Source organism: Nematolebias whitei, chromosome 3 (assembly GCF_014905685.2).
Source record: "Nematolebias whitei isolate Nwh7 chromosome 3, NemWhi1, whole genome shotgun sequence".
In the NCBI taxonomy this organism is placed as follows: Eukaryota; Metazoa; Chordata; class Actinopteri; order Cyprinodontiformes; family Rivulidae; genus Nematolebias; species Nematolebias whitei.
This window is the reverse complement of record NC_056500.1, coordinates 57,716,360-57,737,409: the sequence shown is the minus strand read 5'-3', so window position 1 is coordinate 57,737,409 and position 21,050 is coordinate 57,716,360. Positions and strand designations below refer to the sequence as shown.

Here is a 21,050-nt window from a genome sequence, read left to right as displayed (position 1 = left end):
ACGACGACGACGACGACGACGACGACGACGACGACGACGACGACGACAACAACAACAACAACAACAACAACAACAACAACAACAACAAAAAGATGAGACAGCTGACTATTGCTGGCTCCCAACAGGGCTGACATTGTTCCTTCACATAATGAGCTCGTTCAGTGTGGACAGAGAGAACACTGAACCTTTCTGTCAGCTCTGCTCTCAATGACCTTACAGCCAGCATGCACCTGTCCTTCACCTCCAATATTCAGGCTGCATTAAAAACAAAACTGCTAGAGAAACACAAAAAAACTCCCCACAAATTCCAGCATTCTTGAGATTATAGGAATATGTGTACAACAAAAACAGGATTACTGCATACAACAACCAGCATGATGGAACTGCTGCACACACCAAAGACCATGAGGATGTTTATTAAAGATAAATCGTGTTTTTGGTGTGCACCAGGGATGTGAGGATTAACTGGTTCATACAGATTCACAGATGTGAGCATGCACAAACTGAACAGATCAGTGGAGAAGTCATGAACAATCGGGAGATGAAATATAGTTAGTGCTAGTTTACATATAGCATTTGATCCATTTATTTTTTTAGAGGAAAAGTTTAAAAGAAGGTTCATTTTAGCATCTGCCTAACAATAAAGCAAACGAGTTTAAATTAAACGTTTTTCAGTCAGGTCATCTGGACAGTTTCTTTTTTTTGTGCTGAAACGTTTCACCTTCCATCCAGAAGGCTTCATCAGTCAAGGAAACACACAACACAAAACTGATTCTTCCCCCAACAGCTTACTCCAACGTGGAACAAACCAGTTATGTTGGTGCTAAGATGGTCTCTTTGGCATGCCCCCTCCTCCTGTCCAGATGACCTGACAGAAAAATGTTGGATTGTATACCTGGATTATTGAGCATGAACTTTGTTAAGTTTAAATTAAGTCCCCCCCCCCCCCTTCTTCTTTCAGCTGCTCCCTTCTTCAGAGGTCGCCACAGCGAACTAAGGGGCCGTTTACACGGCACGTATTTTGAGTGAATTTGCTCCTTTCTCTCTGCGGTTCTGCTGATCATTTACACGACACCAGTGGCCCCCCCTCTTTGAATCCGGAGGTTTCTGAATCCACTTTCCAGAGTGGAGGTTTTTCGCTGCCCCCCGCTGATAATGTAAACATCTCCCGCTGAGGCTTCGTGTTAAATCACATGTGCGGACAGACGACATATTCCTATCAACATGGCGGCGGACACACTGCTTTCAGAACCTCGACTGATGGAATATATTTTTAATCTTGTAGTTAATCTACGTCAGATTCCAGGTGCTGTGACGACATCTGTGTTGGAAGAGACACAGTCAGATCCAGTTCTAATGTCGCTGTTTATAGAACGAGGCATGCGCACACGTCGCGCTGCACTAGAACATATAAATGTGCTAAATAATAAGTTAAATAATAATAAACAGTATTTATCTTTAGTTTGAGATATATAATGAAGCTCTGAGCTAAATGAAGCTATCTGGACATTATGTAATTCAAATTTAAAATGATGCTAAACATGTTGCGAGTTATTAAAGTTGAAAATGACGACATCAGGTTTAATTTTTATTTATTTATTCAACACAACAAACTGTATGTCACACAAACGCTGATAATTAAACTGAACACACAAAAAACACGTTAACTGTAAACTACATTAATGAACTGGACTCTTGTTTCCATCCTGGACTCTGGTCCCACGTTGTTCATCTGGCTCGTTCAGGTTGTCACTCCTTTGATTAATGCAGCTTAAAATATTAAATGGATTGAATAAAAGAATTGAGGGGAATTTAAAATAAATAGTTCATCAACATCTCTCTTCGACGTCCTCCTGCACTGCACCTGGGCCGAGCCTCATTCAGAACCAGTCTGCCTGGTGGAAGGACAGCTTCTTCTTCTTTCAGGAAAAATAAAAGAAAAAAGAAACTCAGTTGGTTGTTGTGTGATCAAAGTAAACACAAACTAACATTATTAAGAACATTTGATTTACCTGCTGTAAATCAGCTACTGATTATCACGGAGTAAAGTCCAACATCGTCAACTCGGTTCTGGTCCACTCAGCGACCGGTGTGGAGCTGAAGCGGTCCCGCTTGGCATCAAATCTGTCGACTCTTATCCAAAATCCAGCTTTAACTTGTTAAATTGTTGTTAGCTGAGCTTTTAGCCCACAGGAAAGGAGCGGGCTGAGGCAGCACGCATGCGCATTAGGTGAAGGTACAAAATTCACAGCGGCATCTAATGACCCGGCATGGTAACTACAGCGGATTCGGGAGGGCAGGGGGGAATCCTCCGGATGCATGTAAACAAAATCCGACCGTGTCAATGCGGATCTTTTCTTCTAAATAACATACGAAAAAAACCTACGTTTCCCCCCATCGTGTCTGTGTAAATAGGGCCTTAGTTGCACGAAGACTTGGCAGTTATTTTTACGCCAGATGTCCTTCCTGCCGCAACCACAGACACAGAGCTACCACAGCCCTCTATGTGGAGCAGAGAGCTGCTATCTAGGACACCTGGAGGAGCAAATGGTGGGGGTTAAGGACCTTGCTCAAGGGCCCAGAGTGGGGCAGACGAGGGTGGAGGCAGGTGTGGGTGCTTCACCTAACCTACCCACATCTTCGTTCAACCTTTATTTAGACAGATAAATCCCATTGAGCCTTGAGGACTCATTTACAAGAGAAACCTGGTATTTTGATGTCAGTACCGGGAGTTGAACCAGTGATTTTCCGATCAAAGGCCCACCTTCTCTAACCTCTGCGCCACCACGCCCAAATTAACATTTTGTAAGTCTTTATTTTGGCCTTTTTTGTACCGAAAATTAATCGAACCCTCCTTGAAACTAAACCAAACTGAAATGTGATTTTAGCGTACCGTTACACCCTTAATATTTACACTACCGGTTTTAGAAAGCAACCTGCTGTGAAACTTGTGTTTTGTTGTTCATCTTTAAGAAAATACATTTTTGCAGATCATTGCCGAGTTATTTTAGCTCAGCTGCTAGTTAGCTAGCTCAGCTTGCAAAGCAGCATTTCTATGTAAAATTTTACACAGAGGCTACGCTCCCACTGCAGGTCTTAGTTCCAGTATTTTTGTGTTGTTCATATTATAAATAAATGTGACTTGTCAGACTCCAGTGTGAATGAGAATTAAATACTAAATTGAATCTATTGCTTTTTGCTGATCGTGCACTTTTAATTTGTCGGGATGTTGGCAGGGAAACATATCGTTTAAACCACAGACCATAAACGTGTTGTCAGCAGAATTTTATATGAGGGTTTCCTCTCACCATTCTCCTTCCGCAGCCGGGAGATGAACTTCTTGGGTGGGATGACGCCCACCTTTTTCTTCTGTGTAGCAATGGAGTGGAAGAGGTCAGCCAGGCATGTGAGCAGGTTCTCCTTCTTCTTCTGCTGGGCTTTGTAGGCCAGCACGTTCTCTCGGAAAGGCCGGCAGAAGTAGAGAGCCTGCAGCACCGAGTTACAGTAACACGTATTTCCAAACTGAGGAAGAAGGCAACACACAAACACAAACTCTTATCAGAAGCTTAAAACATCATTTAGAACCATTTGTTCATTTTAGAGAGCTGCTGCCTCTCAGCGAGCAGGTCCTTGGTTCAAACCCAGGTCCAGGTGCCTTCTGGGTGGAGTTTGCATGTTCTCTCCGTGCATGCGTGGGTTTTCTCCGGGTACTCCGGTTTCCTCCCACAGACCAAAAACATGCATGTTAGGCTGATTGGTAACTCTAAATTGTCCCTAGGTGTGAGTGAGAGAGTGAATGGTTGTTTGTCTCATTTGTCTCTATGTGGCCCTGTGATGGACTTGCGACCCGTCCAGGGTGTCCCCCGCCCCTCGCACAGTGATTGCTGGACATGGGCACCAGCGACCCCCGTGACCCAAAATGGAATAAACGGGTAAAGAAAATGGATGGATGGATGGATGTTCATTTTAGTGGGAAAAAAACCAGCAGTGTGCTCCATTTGGATCAAGATGGCAGCTGAAACCATCTCACGGGTTGATAACCCGGTGTGTTTACATCACATTACTCTACTACTGTCTTTACTTACTCTGCTCAACCTGTTTTGTATTTGTAATAATTTTTTCTATCCTTAAAATGTGTTTTTTTTGTGTGTTTCAGATTCACCTGGACCTATACCTGGACCTACCATTCTGTGTTCGTCTGTCTCCTTCCTGTCCTCTCAAACCAGCCGGTCAAAGCAGATGGCCTCTTGTCCTGATCCTGGTTCTGCTGGAGGTTTCTTTCTTTTAAAAGGGAGTTTTTCTTTCCACTGTCTCCACTGTGCTTGCTCAGGATGGGAGACTGCAACGAAGCCAAGATTCAACTTGTCTGCTGGATTCCTTAGATAGAGAACTTTACTAATTGGCTTTTATGTGAATGTTCCTGTAAAGTTCCCTGAGACAACTTTGTTGTGATTTGGCGCTTTATAAATAAACTGAATTGAACTGAAATTGAATTAAAAAGGCAGAACATTCAAGGAGTCACACCAGCTGTTCGACCAGCAGACGTGACTCACCGCTCTCTCTTTGTTTTGAAAAATGACTCCGATGTTATTTGGCTGTGTGTGTTGATGCAGAAGAGGATTTCGTGAGACTCACATTAACCAATCCAAAATAGTGTTCATTGATGGGGAATTGCTCCGGGCCGATGTCTTTCTCCAGAGCGGAGGCATTGGTGCCCTGTGAGAGCAAAACAAAGCACATAAACATCTCACGCAGCATTTTTATCCATCTACTCTATGCATATTTCACCAAACTGAATACTGAAGTAAACATGCTGTTTTACTCAACTATAAAAGCAAACGGATCACATAATGAAAGAGTTTATATTAAAAACTTAAATATAATGTTATGCACAATCTAACAGTGCTTGGAGGACGTGTTGGGAACGACTCCCAGCTCAGAACACCACATACAGAACACCATGGACTTTGTGGATAAGGTGAGGGATGTCATCATGGAGACTGATGAAACAATGGTCTCTTTTGATGTCACATCACTCTTTACATGCATTCCTGTTGATGATGCAGTAGAGGTGGTCAGTTTAAAATTAAAATCAGACACCACTCTGAGCAGCAGGACCACGCTTTCCACAGAACAACTGTGTCAACTCTTGAAACTGTGCCTGCAGTCAACCTACTTCACATATGGGGAGCAATATTATAGGCAGAAACATGGGTGTGCTATGGGGTCTCCAGTTTCTCCTATCGTTGCCAACCTGTACATGGAGGAGGTAGAAAAGAGAGCCTTGACGTCCTTTTCAGGGACACCACCAAGTCGTTGGTTCAGGTATGTTGACGACACCTGGGTTAAAATTAAATCTCAGGAAGTCCAACATTTTACTGACCACATCAACTCTGTGGATAAATACATCAAGTTCACACGAGAAGATGTAAAAAATGGCAGGTTGGCTTTCTTGGACTGTGAGGTCTCAGTCTCTGATAGAGGACATTTGCAAACTGAGGTGTACCGCAAACCCACCCACACAGACCAGTATTTGCAGTTTGACTCCCATCACCCTTTGGAGCACAAGTTAGGAGTCATCAGGACTCTGTATCACAGAGCAGACAGCATCCCCACTAGCTCAGGAGCCAGGCAGAAGGAGAAATCCCACACAAGACATGCTCTAGAGCAATGTGGATATCCTAACTGGGCCTTCCTGAAAGCAGAGAAGAAACCCAAACAGGACTCCAGTCAGCCATCAGGTGAAAAGGAGGAACCCAGACCCAGACCAGTGGTCATTCTGTATGTTGAGGGAGTATCAGAGAAACTGAGACGTTTATTTTCTAAACATAACGTCCCAGTGGCTTTTAAACCCCAAAATACATTACGGCAAAGACTGGTTCATCCCAAAGATCCAGTCCCCCGGCACAAACAGAGTAATGTTGTGTATGCTGTTCAGTGTCAGGAGGGTGATCAGTCTTACATCGGGGAAACAAAACAGCCACTGGCCAAAAGGATGGCCCAGCACAGAAGATCAACATCATCAGGCCAGGACTCTGCGGTCTACACTCATCTCCAGGCCAGCGGTCACTCTTTCAGGGATGAAGATGTTCACATCCTGGACAGAGAGGAACGATGGTTTGAGAGAGGAGTAAAGGAGGCCATCTTTGTGAAAAGAAATCGTCCATCATTAAACAGGGGTGGAGGCCTCCGGGTTCAACTGTCCCCCTCTTACAATGCTGTGATTGCTAGTATCACTCAGCCCCCTGTGAATAGTAAACAGCCATCAGTGTGCTAATGATCCATTGTTAGGCTGATGGTCCTTCTTGAGCATGTGATCAGCTGGTTTTGGTTGTCAGCAGCAAAACTGGCTGATCCACTCTGAGAAGGTGCTATTTAAGAGACTGAGCTGAATACAGCACCTCAGACTGAGGAAGTCTGTTGGATGAGAGACGAAACGTTTCTAGATTTTTTTTTTTTTGCTTTGTTTTTTGTTTTTTTGAATGTCCAGAGGACCAGATTTAACTTTCTTGGACTCCCAGCTAATTCTACACCAAAGTTTAGCTCAGCTTGTAAATTCTACAAGTTATACACACCTTTCTATTTTCTAGAGTCAACTGGCTATGGTGGCCATCTTGAATTGTGTTGACTCAAGTTAATTAGTTGTGCATGTACATCCACCGATTGTTAATGAAAGGTTCATTAAAATATGTCCAGTGGTCCTTCAGACGTTTGGCTACTAAACAGACAACGATGTGCGCACGCACACACACACACACACACACACACACACACACACACACACACACACACACACACACACACACACACACACACACACACACACACACAAAAACGCCCGCAAAAACATTACTGTCTGGCACCTCACTGCCAGACTTCAGTGTCAGTTTCTGTCTGAATGTCCAAACCACATTCTTTCAGTGTAGGAAACAGATCTGGTCTAAATGAGCAGAATCCCATCAAAAGTTGGGAGGACTGAGCTCCTGGTTGCTGAGACACAAGCATTTATCTCCTTTTTGGAGCCTTTTCACTTGTCAGAGCTTGAAGCTTCTCCAAATGAACCGCAGCTTTGTTGAGGGAAAATAGCAGACATTAAGTTTGAGGAAGGCTTCGACTTTTAATGGCCGTCGTTATTTTCGGTCAAAGCACACTGAATGTCCCTCTGTTCGATTAACCACCTACAGTTCAAGATGCTTCAACAGATATTCAGGTCTGTGAACTGGAGCCACTGATAATCAGAGCAAATTCAGTAAACATTTACCTGGAGGGTCTTGAAATTACATAAAAATGTAGCCATGCTACATTTCTGAGAGACAGAGGAGGATCAGTGCAGCCTCTCGTCACACCACGTTCTTGAATTGGAGCGGACATTATTACACACACACTTACACATTGTCATTTGTTGTATTAAAATCATTACAGCTGGTAAATGTTTTACTGTGACTTTATTTTCTTGTCTGACATAAATGCAGCCCCCGCCCCAAGTAGTATACTACTACAGGTAAATGGTCTGAGCAATCACTACTCAAAGTGTCAGACCACTGATCTCTGTAGTGTCAGGTAGGCCTGTCTCAATAAACAATAAATCAATTAATCGCATGATAAATTAAAATTATTGACCTCATTTTCATTCATCAGCTTTATCGTTTCTTCATGTCTCTCTCTTTCTACTGAAGACACTGGATGACAAAAGCTCTACTCCCGTGCCCTTTACTGACCCCTCCCTTTCTCTTTTCTCTTTAAAATCCATTTTAAGTGTCCAAAATCGCGTTTCTGAATCGTTAAAAGCACAGACAATAAATAACGTCTATGGTTAAAAGCAGCTAAGCTGAGAAGCTAACAGGCTGACCTCAGGGAAAAAACCTCCGTCTTGTCGAAGCTCCAAAATTCACGGTTGAAACCCGTGCCTTCGTGTAAATAGTTTTTCTCTGTAAAAAGAAGCTAAGAACTTGTTTACTGATTTTTTTTTATGAAAAGCTTTGTGTGAAAATGCTAAGCTAAAGAGCTCAAACCACACCGAGCATCCGCCATTTTGAGAACTGGAGACAGCCCATGACATGTCAAGAGGCCTCCCTCCCATTTTTCTTTAAAAAACGCACTGCTTGCTCCCTCACTATCCATCCTTCAGTTCAAACACGCTTACACTACCATCCGGTGGTCGAAAGCAGGTACTGCGTGCAAAGCAAATTAAACCTCTCTTCTTAAATTTGACAATAATTACTAATTACTGTCAAATTTCAAACAATATTATCGTTTATCACGATAATTTATGAGACAATTACTTGCCCAGAAAAATTTGTTATTGTGACAGGCCTAGTGTCAGGTGTAAACAGGAGTTCTGTATCAGTCTATGTGAAAGAAAATTGTTTATTATAAATAAGCTTACAGATACACTGCCTGGCCAAAAAAAAAAAAAGTTGCCACCTGGATATAACTAAGCAAATAGGTACGAGTCTCCTATTGGATAATTACTTCATGGACTATTATCTTTCAGCTGCAACAAGTTATTTAACCTCAACTGGTGCAATGAGTTGCTTCTCATTTCTTAAACAACCATGTCTAAAGACACATCACGTGGTCGTGGAAAAGATGTCAGTCTGTTTGAGAAGGATCAAATCATTGGCTGCATCAAGCAGAGAAAACATCTAAGGAGATTGCAGAAACTACTAAAACTGGGTTAAGAACTGTCCAACGCATTATTAAAAACTGGAAGGATAGTGGGGACACATTGTCTTACAGGAAGAAATGTGGCTGGAAGGAAATCCTGAATGATCGTGATCAGTGATAACTTAAATGTTTGGTGAAATTAAATCCAAGAAAAACAACAGTAGCACTCAGGGCAATGTTTAATAGTGAAAGTAAGAGCCTTTCCACATGCACAATGTGAAGGAACTGGGACTGAACAGCTGTATAGCCTTAAGAAAACCACTAATCAGTGAGGCTAACTGGAAAAAAAAGGCTTCAATTTGCTAGGGAGCATAAAGATTGGACTCTGGAGCAATGGAAAAAGGTCATGTGATCTGAGTCCAGATTTACTCCGTTCCAGAGTGATGGGCACATCAGGGTAAGAAGAGAGGCAGGTGAAGTGATGCACCCATGATGCCTAGTGCCTAGTCATCAAATTAGTGCCTAGTCATCAATGCAAGATCTTGGTGAAAAATTAATGCAACACTGGATGGAAATAGATCTTGTGACATTACAGAAGCTTAATGAAACAATGCCACAGTGAATGCATGATGTGATCAAAGCTAAAGGCGGTCCAACAAAATATTAATGTTATTTTGGGTCAGGCAGTGTAGTACATAAAGGCAGAGTCGGAACAATTTGCTAATAAAGTCACTGACAGAAAATGAAAAAGATAAGATTCTTTGACGTGCTATTCTGTGGAGTTGTCATCAGTAATCAACATCTTACCTGCAGTAGACATCACTCATTGGACATACAAGGCCGAAGGTTTCATTGAAAACTGCAGTAACTGTTATGTGATGTTCTACCACTCATTCATTACACTAAATAAATTGTACGGACAAAAAACAAGACTCAGTTTAAGCGTGACCATCTTCTGCCGAAGGTGAAAGATAAATGTACACATTTTAATGAAACTCTTAGAGTAATCATTGAGTATACATCTACAACTGATTCACTTTTGTAGAGGAACTAGTGGAGGTTGTATTTGAACTGCCGCAGCAACAGTACATTAGAAAATACAAAAATGGCTTTTACTCAGCTAACCAGTCCATTATCTTTACCCGCTTCCTCCGCTGAACTAAAACTTGGACTGGTAGTAGCTGAGAGTTATCCCCTGTGCATACCTGGAGCACCAATACATCTCTTAAAATCTTGCAACATCACATGAAATTGTGCATAATATTTACAAGAGTGGATCAAAACAGTAATGTTTAACCCCGTTGTTTCTTAGCATATATGATCTTATTTTTAAAAGCTGGCCTGGCCTTTAATTTTTATTTCACATCACTTTTGAACTATGCCAAATATAAATTATACAAGAAATATTTCGTGCTTTTCTTGCTAGTTGCAGTCTTGTTCAGAAAAATGCTTATTTTCATTGCAGCACTGGTGCAAACGGGACACAATAAAACAAATGCCTACATGAAATAAAAAACAGCTTTAGAAGGTTAATCTACAGTAAATAAATGCTGCAGATACTTGTAAATCAGCCCTCAGAGCAGACCAAGTCTGCAGGCTTGAGACATGCGTGTGCTGTCTTTAGACATGCGTGTGCTGTCTTTAGACATGCGTGTGCTGTCTTTAGACATGTGTGTGCGGTCTACATAAAGCTAGCTCCACAGGCATTAAGTCTGTTCTTTCCTACTTTCTCTCTGGCCCTGAACACAACGTAAACACAGATTCCTGCTGTGTTACCAGGACATGAAGGGCTCTGCAGCAGGACCACATTATGCAACAACAAGCTGTCAGGGGCCGCACACTGTCCCTCACAGCTGGACATGTCCACTGTGTCCTCTCTCAGCAGGCTGCAACACTGAGCAGCGTGTCTGAGCACTGAGACCTGTGAAAGTGGCCTACCGCCTCCCTGGACATCCTGTTGTACAGGAGCCGGTGTTTGACAGCAACTCAGTCCATCACGCAGCTTCCAGTTTCTGCAGGTTAGCAAGGCAGGTAAAAAGAAAGTTACTCACCATATTACAAATGGAGGCAATGTTTCTGACAGTCATTTAGTTTACAGTGTCCCCCTCACTGCCATCTCCATAAAAGAAACAAGAGCGAGGCGACGCTGACAAATGGAGTTAATTCGCAGCTGCGGCTGGAGGCCAAGCAGCAACCCCAGGCGGAGGGACACGGAGAACCATGCAGCCGGTGTTGTTCGACTCTGCTCTCACTGCTGGTCCGCCTTCATCCTCTTCACACATATGTCGAAAACAGTTCGGCTGGAAACCACCGGAGTTTGAGAGAAAATGCTGACAGGAGAACTTGCGGGCAGCAGGTTGTTATCAGCGACCAGGAGACAGTCCTACTGTGAGTGAAAGATGAAACCCCGCCTTTTTTATGAAACTCCGACGATGATTGGTCTAGAGTTACTGGTTTGATTGACAGGAAAAGTTGTCCACACACTGACTTGCACGGGGAAGTTTACTTGTACTGCAACCAATCACCAACAAGTATAGGAAGCAATGCATTTAGGGATATGTAGTTATATAAATTGGTATGGTATGGTATATAAGAGTAACTATGTAGGAATTTCATAGGCTTTTTGTAAAATTTCGAGTAATTTTAAGTAATTAATTTCGCGAATATAATAACTTTTACACCAGAAATCGAGATGAGTTGTCTCTTTCAGGGAACAAAGGGTATTTACTACCAGATAACGTCCTGCACATCAGGTTTTGTAAATGAGTCCCCGTGGTTCAATGGGATTAACCTGTATAAATAAAGGTTGAATGAACATTATGTTAAAAAAAATGGATGAAAAAATAGCAAAGGACAGTTTAAAGTTGACATATTTTTGTTTGATAATTACATATATCAAAGGTGTTGATTTTGAATAATCTTTTAATCTTTAAATCACCCCATCAATTATGGTTCCATCCATCCATCCATTAACTTTCGCTTATTCCGAAGTCGAGTCATGGGGGCAGCAGCTTGAGTAGGGAGGCCCAGACATCTCTTTCCACAGCCACCTCTTCCAGCTCTCCTGGGAGGATTCCAAGGCATTCCCAGGCCAACCGAGAGACATAGTCTTTCCAGCATGTCCTGGGTCTTTCCCGGGGTCTCTTCCGGTTGGACATGCCCGAAGCACCTCTCTAGGGAGGTGCCCAGGGGGCATCCTACCAGATGCCCGAACCACCTCAACTGGCTCCTCTCTACGTTGAGGAGTAGTGGTTCTATTCCAAGTCTCTCCCGGATAACTGAATTTCTTACCCTAGGGAGAGTCCAGCTACGCTGCGGAGAAAACTCATTTAAACCGCCTGTAGCCGCAATCTCATTCTTTCGGTCACTAGAGCTCATGACCATAGGTGAGGGTAGGAACGTAGACCGAGTGGTAAACCGAGAGCTTTGCCTTAGAGATCAGCTCCCTCTTCACCACAACAGACCGGTACAGAGTCCGCAATACTGCAGATGCTGCACCAATCCGTCTGTCAATCTCACAATCCATTCTTCCCTCACTCCTGAACAAAACCCCGAGATACGTGAATTCCTCCACTTGAGGCAGAAACTCACCCTCGACCTGAAGAGAGCAATCCACCCTTTTCCGGTTGAGGACCATGGCCTCAGATTTGGAGGTGCTGATTCTCATCCCAGCTGCTTCACACTCAGCTGCGAACCACTCTAGTGAGAGCTGAAGATCACGGCACGATGACACCAACAGGACCACATCATCTGCAAACAGCAGAGATGGAATCCTGAGGCCACCAAACCAGAAACCCTCCGCCAGCTGGCTACACCAAGAAATTATGTCCATAAAAGTTATGAACAGAATCGGTGACCAAGGGGAGCCCTGGCGGAGTCCAACTCCCACCCTGAAGGGGTCTGACTTACTACCGGCAATGCGAACCAAACTCTTGCACTGCTTGTATAGGGACTGAACAGCCTGTAACAAATGGCTTCCAATCCCATACTCATGGAGCACCCCCCACAGTGTATCCTGAGGAACACGGTCAAATGCCTTCTCCAAGTCCACAAAACATATGTAGCTTGGATGAGCAAACTCCCATGACCCCTCAAGGACCCTAGTGAAGGTAAAGAGCTGATCCAGTGTTCCACGGCCAGGACAGAAACCGCATTGTTCCTCCTAGATCTGAGGTTCGACCAACGATCGAACTCGCTTCTCTAGTACCCCTGAATAGACCTTACCAGGGAGGCTAAGGAGAGTGATGACCCTATAATTGGAGCACACCCTCTGGTCCCCCTTTTTGAAGAGGGGGACCACCACCCCAGTCTGCCAATCAAGTGGCACTGCCCCCAATGTCCACGCGACGTTGCAAAGGCATGTCAGCCAAGACAGCCCCACAACATCCAGAGCCTTAAGGAAATCAGGGTGAATCTCATCCACTCCTGGAGCCCTGCCACCTCGGAGCTTTTTAACTACTTCGGCAACCTCAGCCACAGTTATGGACGGATCAACCACAAAGTTCCCCGACTCAGATTCTTCCATGTAAGACGTGCTGGTGGGATTGAGAAGGTCCGAAAAGTATTCCTTCCACCTCCCGACGACATCACTGGTTGAGGTCAACAGCACCCCACCTTCACTGAACACAGTGTTAGTAAAGTGCTTCTTTCCCCTACTCAGCCACCTGATGGTTTGCCAGAATCTCCTCGGAGCTGACCGAGAGTCTCTATCCAAGGTTTCACCGAACTCCTCCCACATCTGAGCTTTTGCCTCAGCATCAGCCAAGGCTGCAGACTGCTTGGCCCTCCAGTACTCCTCAGCTGCCTCCAGAGTCCCACTGGCCAACAAGGCTCGAAAGGACTCCTTCTTCAGCTTGACAACCTCCCTAACCACTCAGCCACAGCCGCCCCTCAATCGAAAAAGGTTTCCAGTCAAGGCAATGTAATAAAAATAAAATTAAAAGAGGAATCATAATAGGTGACAGGCCAGACAAAGAGCGATTCAGAAGATTTTTATGGACAAAACAAAACAAGGAACTCAGTGTCCCTTGCCCGGGCGTGGGTTACTGGGGCCCCACCCTGGAGCCAGGCCTGGGGGAGGGGCTCGTCGGCGAGCGCCTGGTGACCAGGTCATGGGGCCTGGTCGGGCTCAGCCCAAAGGAGTAGCATGGGTTTGCCTTCCTGTAGACCCACCACCTGCAGGAAGGGTCATAAAAGTCAGGTGCATGACGCTATTGGCAATGGCCGAAGGCGGGGACCATGGCGCTCTTACCCTGGCTAGGACGCCCTAGGTCGTAGATCAATGATTGACTTCATAGTCGTGTCATCTGATTTGCTGCCGTTTGTTTTGGACACTCAGGTGAAGAGGGGAGCTGAGCTGTTAACTGATCACCACCTGGTAGTAAGTTGGATCAGATGGTGGGGAAGATGCTGGACAGACCTGGTAGACCCAAACGTGTAGTGCGGGTTTGCTGGGAACGCCTGGCAGAAGAACTCGTCAGAGAGATCTTCAACTTACACATCCGGGAGAGCTTTAACCGCATATCAGCTGAGGTGGGGGACATTGAGTCAGAGTGGGCCATGTTCCGTACCTCGCTTGTTGAGGTAGCTGCCTTGAGCTGTGGCCACAAGGTTGTCGGTGCTTCTCGCGGTGGCCATCCACAAACTCGGTGGTGGACACCTCTGGTTAGAGCAGTCGTCCTCCAATGCAAGAGTTGGGGGTTCAAATCCACCAGCACCAGCAGTCACATGCCGAAGTGCCCCTGGGCAAGACACTGAACCCCTCATTGCCTCCGATGTGTGTCCCATCGGTGAATGAATGTGATAAAGGCACTTATTAGTCTCCTTAGAATGATTTGTTCTATTAGCTTTGTAGAGATCTAGTAGAGTGCTGAATGAATGGGTAAATGAGGCACAGATTGTAGTGCAAAGTGCTTTGAGTATCTGGATCAGATAGAAAGGTGCTATATAAGTACAGTCCATTTATCAATCAACCTTTATTTATACAGGTAAATCCCATTGAGCCTCGAGGACTCATTTACAAGAGAGACCTGATTTCAACAAAGAAAGATGACAACAATGGACAACAGCAACAACAATAAGCAGTTATAAAAACTCATACTACAGTTTTTTTTTTTTTAACAAATAGGATGGCTAAAAGGAAAAAAGGTAACAAAACAAAAAACAGCTAGATTCCAAAAGTTTACCATTTACCATTGACTTATGTTGTTTGATAAAGATGACCTGACTTTATGTGTATTTAAGGCAATTATTTAATCTCTCCTTTCAGTAATATTGCACATCACAAACAGCTCACTAAACATTTCAGTGTTTAAATTTCATAAAAATAAAATTCATAAAACAATTATTTGTACAAAACAAACAAACAACATTTCAGCTAGTTTATTTCATGCAATGAAATTTGTAGTTACACTATATAAAGCATTTTAAAACACCATAATGAATGTGCAGAAGAATGTAAGAGACAAAACAGCAGTCACAAGGCATACAGTACAAATAAGACATGAAGATCCCCAAAACATACATGAACATGAATACAACATGAAATAATCTAAATAAAAAGTCCCACCATATCGTGAAGGTATGACCTGCCGCCTCTCACACCTGAGTTTAAAACTAAAATAATTTTATGAGAACTGATAGTTATTTTACTTTGTATAATGTTTGATTGAATCTTTAAAATAACTTCATTGGTGATATCATTTTGTGATAATATCACAAAATGTTTCACCATTGGTTGCTCCCTGAGTACGTGTTGTGAATGACTTTTATCTAAGAACACACAAAATATTAGCTCTAGCAGTAAAAGATGAAACCCCGCTGAAAAACTTCGTGTCATCTTTTCAGGACTCTGGATTCTCAGGGGTTATTCTTGGCCATTCCTCGACATACCTCGAGAATGTTTATGGATCTCACCGGAGGACATTGACTGATTACAGTGACCTCGAGAGCATCTGTAAGCGTTGTTGACCACTCTCGTCTCTTCCTTCTTCCTGCTCTGCTGTATTGCAGAATGTTTACGTAAATATGTGCTTGTTTGTGCGAGGTGTTTTTTCAATATTCAATAATATATGGTGCAATGTGCCGAGTCATATTTTCAGTATGATCGTTGGGCACTTTTGGAGCTCCGTACAGTTGCTGAAATGCCTGCGGAGTTTTTGTACAGCGGTCAGCACTCTCCTCCACCGGTCCTGTCTGAGATTCCTGCATTCCTTCTGCGTGACCCTGGCCTTTCTCCATGGAGGAAACGTTGCAGACGTCATGGGAAGCGTGCAGGGATTTTGGTGAAACTGAGGCAATGTGTGGACTATTCTATCAGGACTCGCTCTGGATCTGATCATCTCCTCTCTGACCCGTGGTGCTTCCGGGGCCCGGCTGCTGGCCAGCTGCCTGTGCGCTCAGTCCATGTAAACACCTGGAGTTGTTTACCTGTGCGCCACACCAGCAGACCTGGAGGAGCTGTTCTTCATAACCTGCGCCCGCTCGCGCGCGCGTCTCCTTCCACGGCTGTGTCTGCGTTGGACCCTATCAGGATGTGTTTAATCAACGCAAGGTCTGTTTCAAACAAGACGTTTATCCTCAATGACTTTTTTAAAGATGAGGAGTTGGATTTTCTGTTCGTCACGGAATCTTGGATTTCTGATGGTGAGTCCAGCGCCTTGGTGGAATTACTGCCTCCGGACTGTCTGTGTTTCAATGCCCCGCGGCCATCAGGTCGGCGCGGGAGGGGGGGATTATTAACAGTTTTTAAAGCAAACTTGGCCTGTAAACAGTTGTCCATCCCGATGTCCCACGCCAGCTTTGAGCTAAGCGTCTTTGAGCTAAGCGTCTTTGAACTCTGACACTCTCCTCCGGTTCTGTGCGCACTCGTCTACCGCCCCCTCGATCCAAGGACTTCATAAATGAATTCTCTGACTTTTTGGCTGATATCACACAGACATACACTCACTTTTTGTTTATTGGTGACTTTAATTTGCATGTGTGTTGTCAGGAGAAACCCTTAGTGAAGGACTTTCTAGATTTATTGGACTCTTTTAATTTAACTCAGCAGGTAAACGGTCCCACCCAAGAACACGGTTACACGCTGGACCTCGTTTTAACATGCAATGTCTCTGTTTCTAATTTGAAAATCGGTGACAATGTTTTTTCAGATCACATGCCTGTATTGTTTGACTTCACCCCCCCTTGTCCTACTGCTAAGACGTGCGTTCCTGCACGTACTACGCGTTCCATTAACCATTTCACTGCTGCTCGTTTTAATGAAGGTTTTAACTCTGAGAGGATCGAACAGCTCTCGGTGTCTCTTACCACTGAGGAGCTAACCTCTCAGTTCAACTCTGCCTGTTTAAATGTTCTGGACCGTGTTGCTCCCCTTAAAACCAGAAAAACGAAACTTAGATCAGAGACTTGGCTGAATGATGTCACTCGAGCCGTTAGACAGCAGTGTCGCAGAGCTGAACAAAGGTGGAGGAAGGACAGGCTGCAGGTTTCTTTTCAAATGTTAAGGGAGAATTGGCGTCACTATCAGAAAACCGTTAAAGCTGCCAAATGTAAATTCTTCTCTGATTTAATTGTCTCCAACTCCCATAACCCCCGAGTTCTTAGTTCTACACCTCAGTGAGCCTTCACCTCTGGAAGCCTCAACTGAGCTGTGTGAAAACTTCCTCCATTTCTTTTTAGAAAAAGTGACAAACACCCAGGCACTTATTTCTCCACCAGCTCCTGATCTGTCCATCCCATCTCAGTGTGTGGCTGTGTTTGACCACTTTGAGCCCATCTCTCTGTCCTCTCTGGAGCAGGTAATGTGCAGCATGAAGCCATCTGGTTCCCCCTTTGATGTGGTCCCCCTCGGCTACTAATGGAAGTTTTTCCTACCCTGGGTCCTTTTATTCTCACTATTCTGAATAGCAGTTTATCCTCAGGTGTGGTGCCAAAAACTTTTAAACATGCTGCTGTCCAGCCCCTCCTGAAAAAACCTAACCTTGACCCCTCAGTCATGTCCAACTTCCGGCCTGTCTCCAGACTCCCATTCACCTCTAAACTACTGGAAAAAATTGTGGAGTCTCAGTTGAAACAGTTTTTGGGGGATCACACTATCCTAGAGTTATTCCAATCTGGCTTCAAATCTCTCCATAGCACTGAAACTGCTCTACTGAAGGTTTTTAATGACATTTTCATATCCACAGACGCAGGTGATTCTGTGCTGCTTGTCCTATTGTACCTTACATCTGCTTTTGACACCATCGACCACAAGATCCTCATTTCTAGACTGGAGCAGTGGGTGGGCATCACAGGGTCAGCCCGTAAATGGTTTGGGTCCTACCTCTCTGACAGAACCTTCTGTGTCAATATCAAAGATTTTAGTTCGGCATCGACAGCGCTCCAGTTGGATTTACCGCAGGGGTCCATCCTCGGTCCCCTTCTCTTTTCTTTATACCTGCTGCCACTAGGTGGTATTTTCCATAAATACAACATACCCTTTCATTTCTACGCCGATGATTGCCAAATTTACTTCCCCCTGAGGCACAGAGGCACACGCTCTATTCAGCCTCTTCTTGACTGCCTGGCTGACATCCGGGACTGGATGGCTTTAAACTTCTTAAGCTTCAATGAGAAGAAGTCTGAAGTCATGCTGTTCCATCCCAGTGGCTCACTCATGAACCATGACATTGACCTTTTCTCTCTAGCCCCGCTAGAGAAACAAAAGATCACTAATCTGGGGGTGATAATGGACCCGTCCTTAAAACTCAACAGTCACGTAAACATGATGGTCAAATCCTGTTTTTTTTCAGCTGAGACGGCTGTCTAAGCTCTAGCCTATACTCTCCAAAAAGAACCTTGAGACAGTGATCCACACCTTCATAACATCTAGGCTTGATTACTGCAATTCACTTCTGTTTGGAATCAGTCAGTCCTCCATTGCACGTCTACAACTGGTCCAAAATGCTGCAGCCCGATTTTTAACTGGTACAGGCTATAGAGAGCACATCACGCCAGTTTTGGCCTCCCTGCACTGGCTACCCATTCACCTTCGGATCCAATTCAAAATTCTCATTTATGTTTTTAAATCACTGAACAGTTCCGCCCCATCCTATCTCACTGATCTTCTGCAGCCATATGTCCCACCACGCTCTCTGAGGTCAGCAGACCAGATGCTTCTCTCAGTCCCAGAAACCCGTCGTAAGCTCAGAGGTGACAGGGCTTTCTCTGTTGCAGGTCCACGACTGTGGAATGAGTTGCCACTGAGTGTCCGGCAGGCTCCCACACTCTCAGCCTTTAAGTCTTGCTTGAAGACCCACTTCTATTCTCTTGCCTTTAATACGGTGTGATTTGTTTTGGTCCTGTCTGTACTCTACACTGTTGGCCATTTTAGTTAGCTTCTGCTGCTATTTGTATCTGTATTTCTATTTTATGTTTTCCTGTCCGCTGTGCATGTTTGTTTTCTTTTGTACAGCACTTTGTTTGGCCTTGTCGCTGTTTTAAGTGCTCTATAAATAAATTGGTATGGTATGGTATGGTAATATTAGGGGTTTTTCTCAGCCAAGAAAATAGTCTGATAGGAATTTTTTTCGCCTCCAACTCCTACATGTGTCCAGTTAACCACTGTTTTTGTCTGTCCAAACAGGTCTCACTTGTAAATGAGTCTTCGAGGCTCAATGTGATTTATCTGTTTAAATAAAGGTTGAATGAATGAAATAAAGAATCTGAGTTGCAGCCATTTAGCTGTTATCAAAGGTCTGTTGGCTGAGGCAGCCGCCATAAGTCAAGTTGACTCCATAAGTTAACCAGATGTAGAAGTATTTCCAATGATTACATTAAGACACTTCAATTCAAATTCATCCATTATTTATGAGATATTTTGCTAACAAACACATGTACCGAAATGTACACATGTACACAAACACAGACGAAACATTGTAGCACGCCTTTTGCTGTCAAACAATAAAAACTTGCAGGCCCAACATATTTAGAAGACTTCCTGAGATGTAATCACCACTTTCTTTGTAGTTTTAATTCCCGTCATTTGCACAACATTGTTCTGCACTCAGCACCAATTGCCCTGCAGGAACCCTGAGCCCTCACGTTCAATAACAGTTTATGCTCTTTACAACATTCCTCTGGCATTTATCTTCTTAGCATTTTAAATTTAAACAAAAAGTAGGAAAACAATGACAAACTTCAAAAGAAAAAAAATATGGAAAAAAAAAACCTGCGTGTTGGTGTTGAGAAAAGATGCTCATTGACAAGCTGTCATGTTTATTTATGAATATGAAATAATTACATGTTATGGGAGCTTGAGGGCTCTTGACAGGAAACCTTCTCAGACTTGCATTCTATTTCAGTGGTATAATAAATTGTTCGGTAATTTATTTTTGCACAATTAACACTTATTTTGTCAACTATTATGATTTTAACTAGAAACCGTTTCATTAGAGAAAAATAAATGGACTCGTTGTTCTCTCGCCCAGACGTGGGTCACCGGGGCCCCACTCTGGAGCCAGGCCTGGAGGTGGGGCACACGGGCGAGCGCCTGGTGGCCGGGCTTTTACCCATGGAGACTGGCTGGGCACAGCCCAAAGAGGAGACGTGGGTTCCCCTTCCCATGGGCTCACCACCTGTGGGAGTGGCCAAAGGGGTTGGGTGCAATCAATGTGGGATGGGTGGTGGCCGAGGGCAGGGACACTGGCGGTCTGATCCTCGACTACAGAAGCTGGCTCTTGGGGTGTGGAATGTCACCTCACTGGTGGGGAAGGTACCCTTTCCCAAAGGTACCCCCAAAGGTACCCCTTTGGCCCCTCCCACAGGTGGTGGGAAGGCCTCTGCGACCCGACCCCGGATAAGCAGAAGAAAAATGGATGGATGGACAGTTTCATTTAACATTATAATCAATTAATTACAATTTTTCAATAGTTGTCTGACTAGAAGCACAATCAACTCTGTTATAGATCCAGGTACTCAGTTGACATAAAAAACAAAAAAATAGAACAATTATATTTTCTACAGAAATGTTCATCCCAGATCTAAAGTAAGCTGGAGCAGAGCTGAACTGCTGACATGGAGGACAAGGTGGAGCATGCTCATGCCATCATGCAGAGAACATCAGAAATAGCTTTAAAGCTATTTAGATATTGATATAATTGTTGGTGTTATTCCTGTTTTTTTTAACGTTTATATAAAACACTGTTGACATGGGTATTGTCATGGTTTGAGGTTAGGAGCGAACCCAGAGTGCAGAACAGGGACTCAACTCGGTAGATATACAAAAAATAGGCTTTTAATGAGAAATAAAAGTACAAAATAAATAAGCTGACGGGGCAGCAAAACTTACATGAACTAGGAAGGAGGCACGGGGAACTCAGGAGACACAAGAGACACGGGGAACTCGAGGGACCAGGAAGACTCAGGGAAAGACTCAGGAGACCCAAGGAAAGTAACCAACGAAG

General features: G+C 44.0%; 1 protein-coding gene across 1 annotated transcript in view; it reads right to left on the bottom strand.

Annotated features, from left to right (window-relative positions):
* The window catches only part of usp46 (ubiquitin specific peptidase 46), a 20,295-nt gene extending 9,478 nt beyond the window's left edge, over positions 1-10,817 (bottom strand). The window contains exons 1-3 of the mRNA XM_037675055.1: positions 10,659-10,817; positions 4,636-4,716; positions 3,309-3,522 (exon numbers count right to left, since the gene is read on the bottom strand). Of these exons, the coding sequence (XP_037530983.1) occupies positions 3,309-3,522; positions 4,636-4,716; positions 10,659-10,694 (331 nt within the window). The 5' untranslated portion in view covers positions 10,695-10,817. The remainder of the gene's footprint in view (positions 1-3,308; positions 3,523-4,635; positions 4,717-10,658) is intronic.
* Between the last annotated feature and the right edge of the window lie 10,233 nt (positions 10,818-21,050).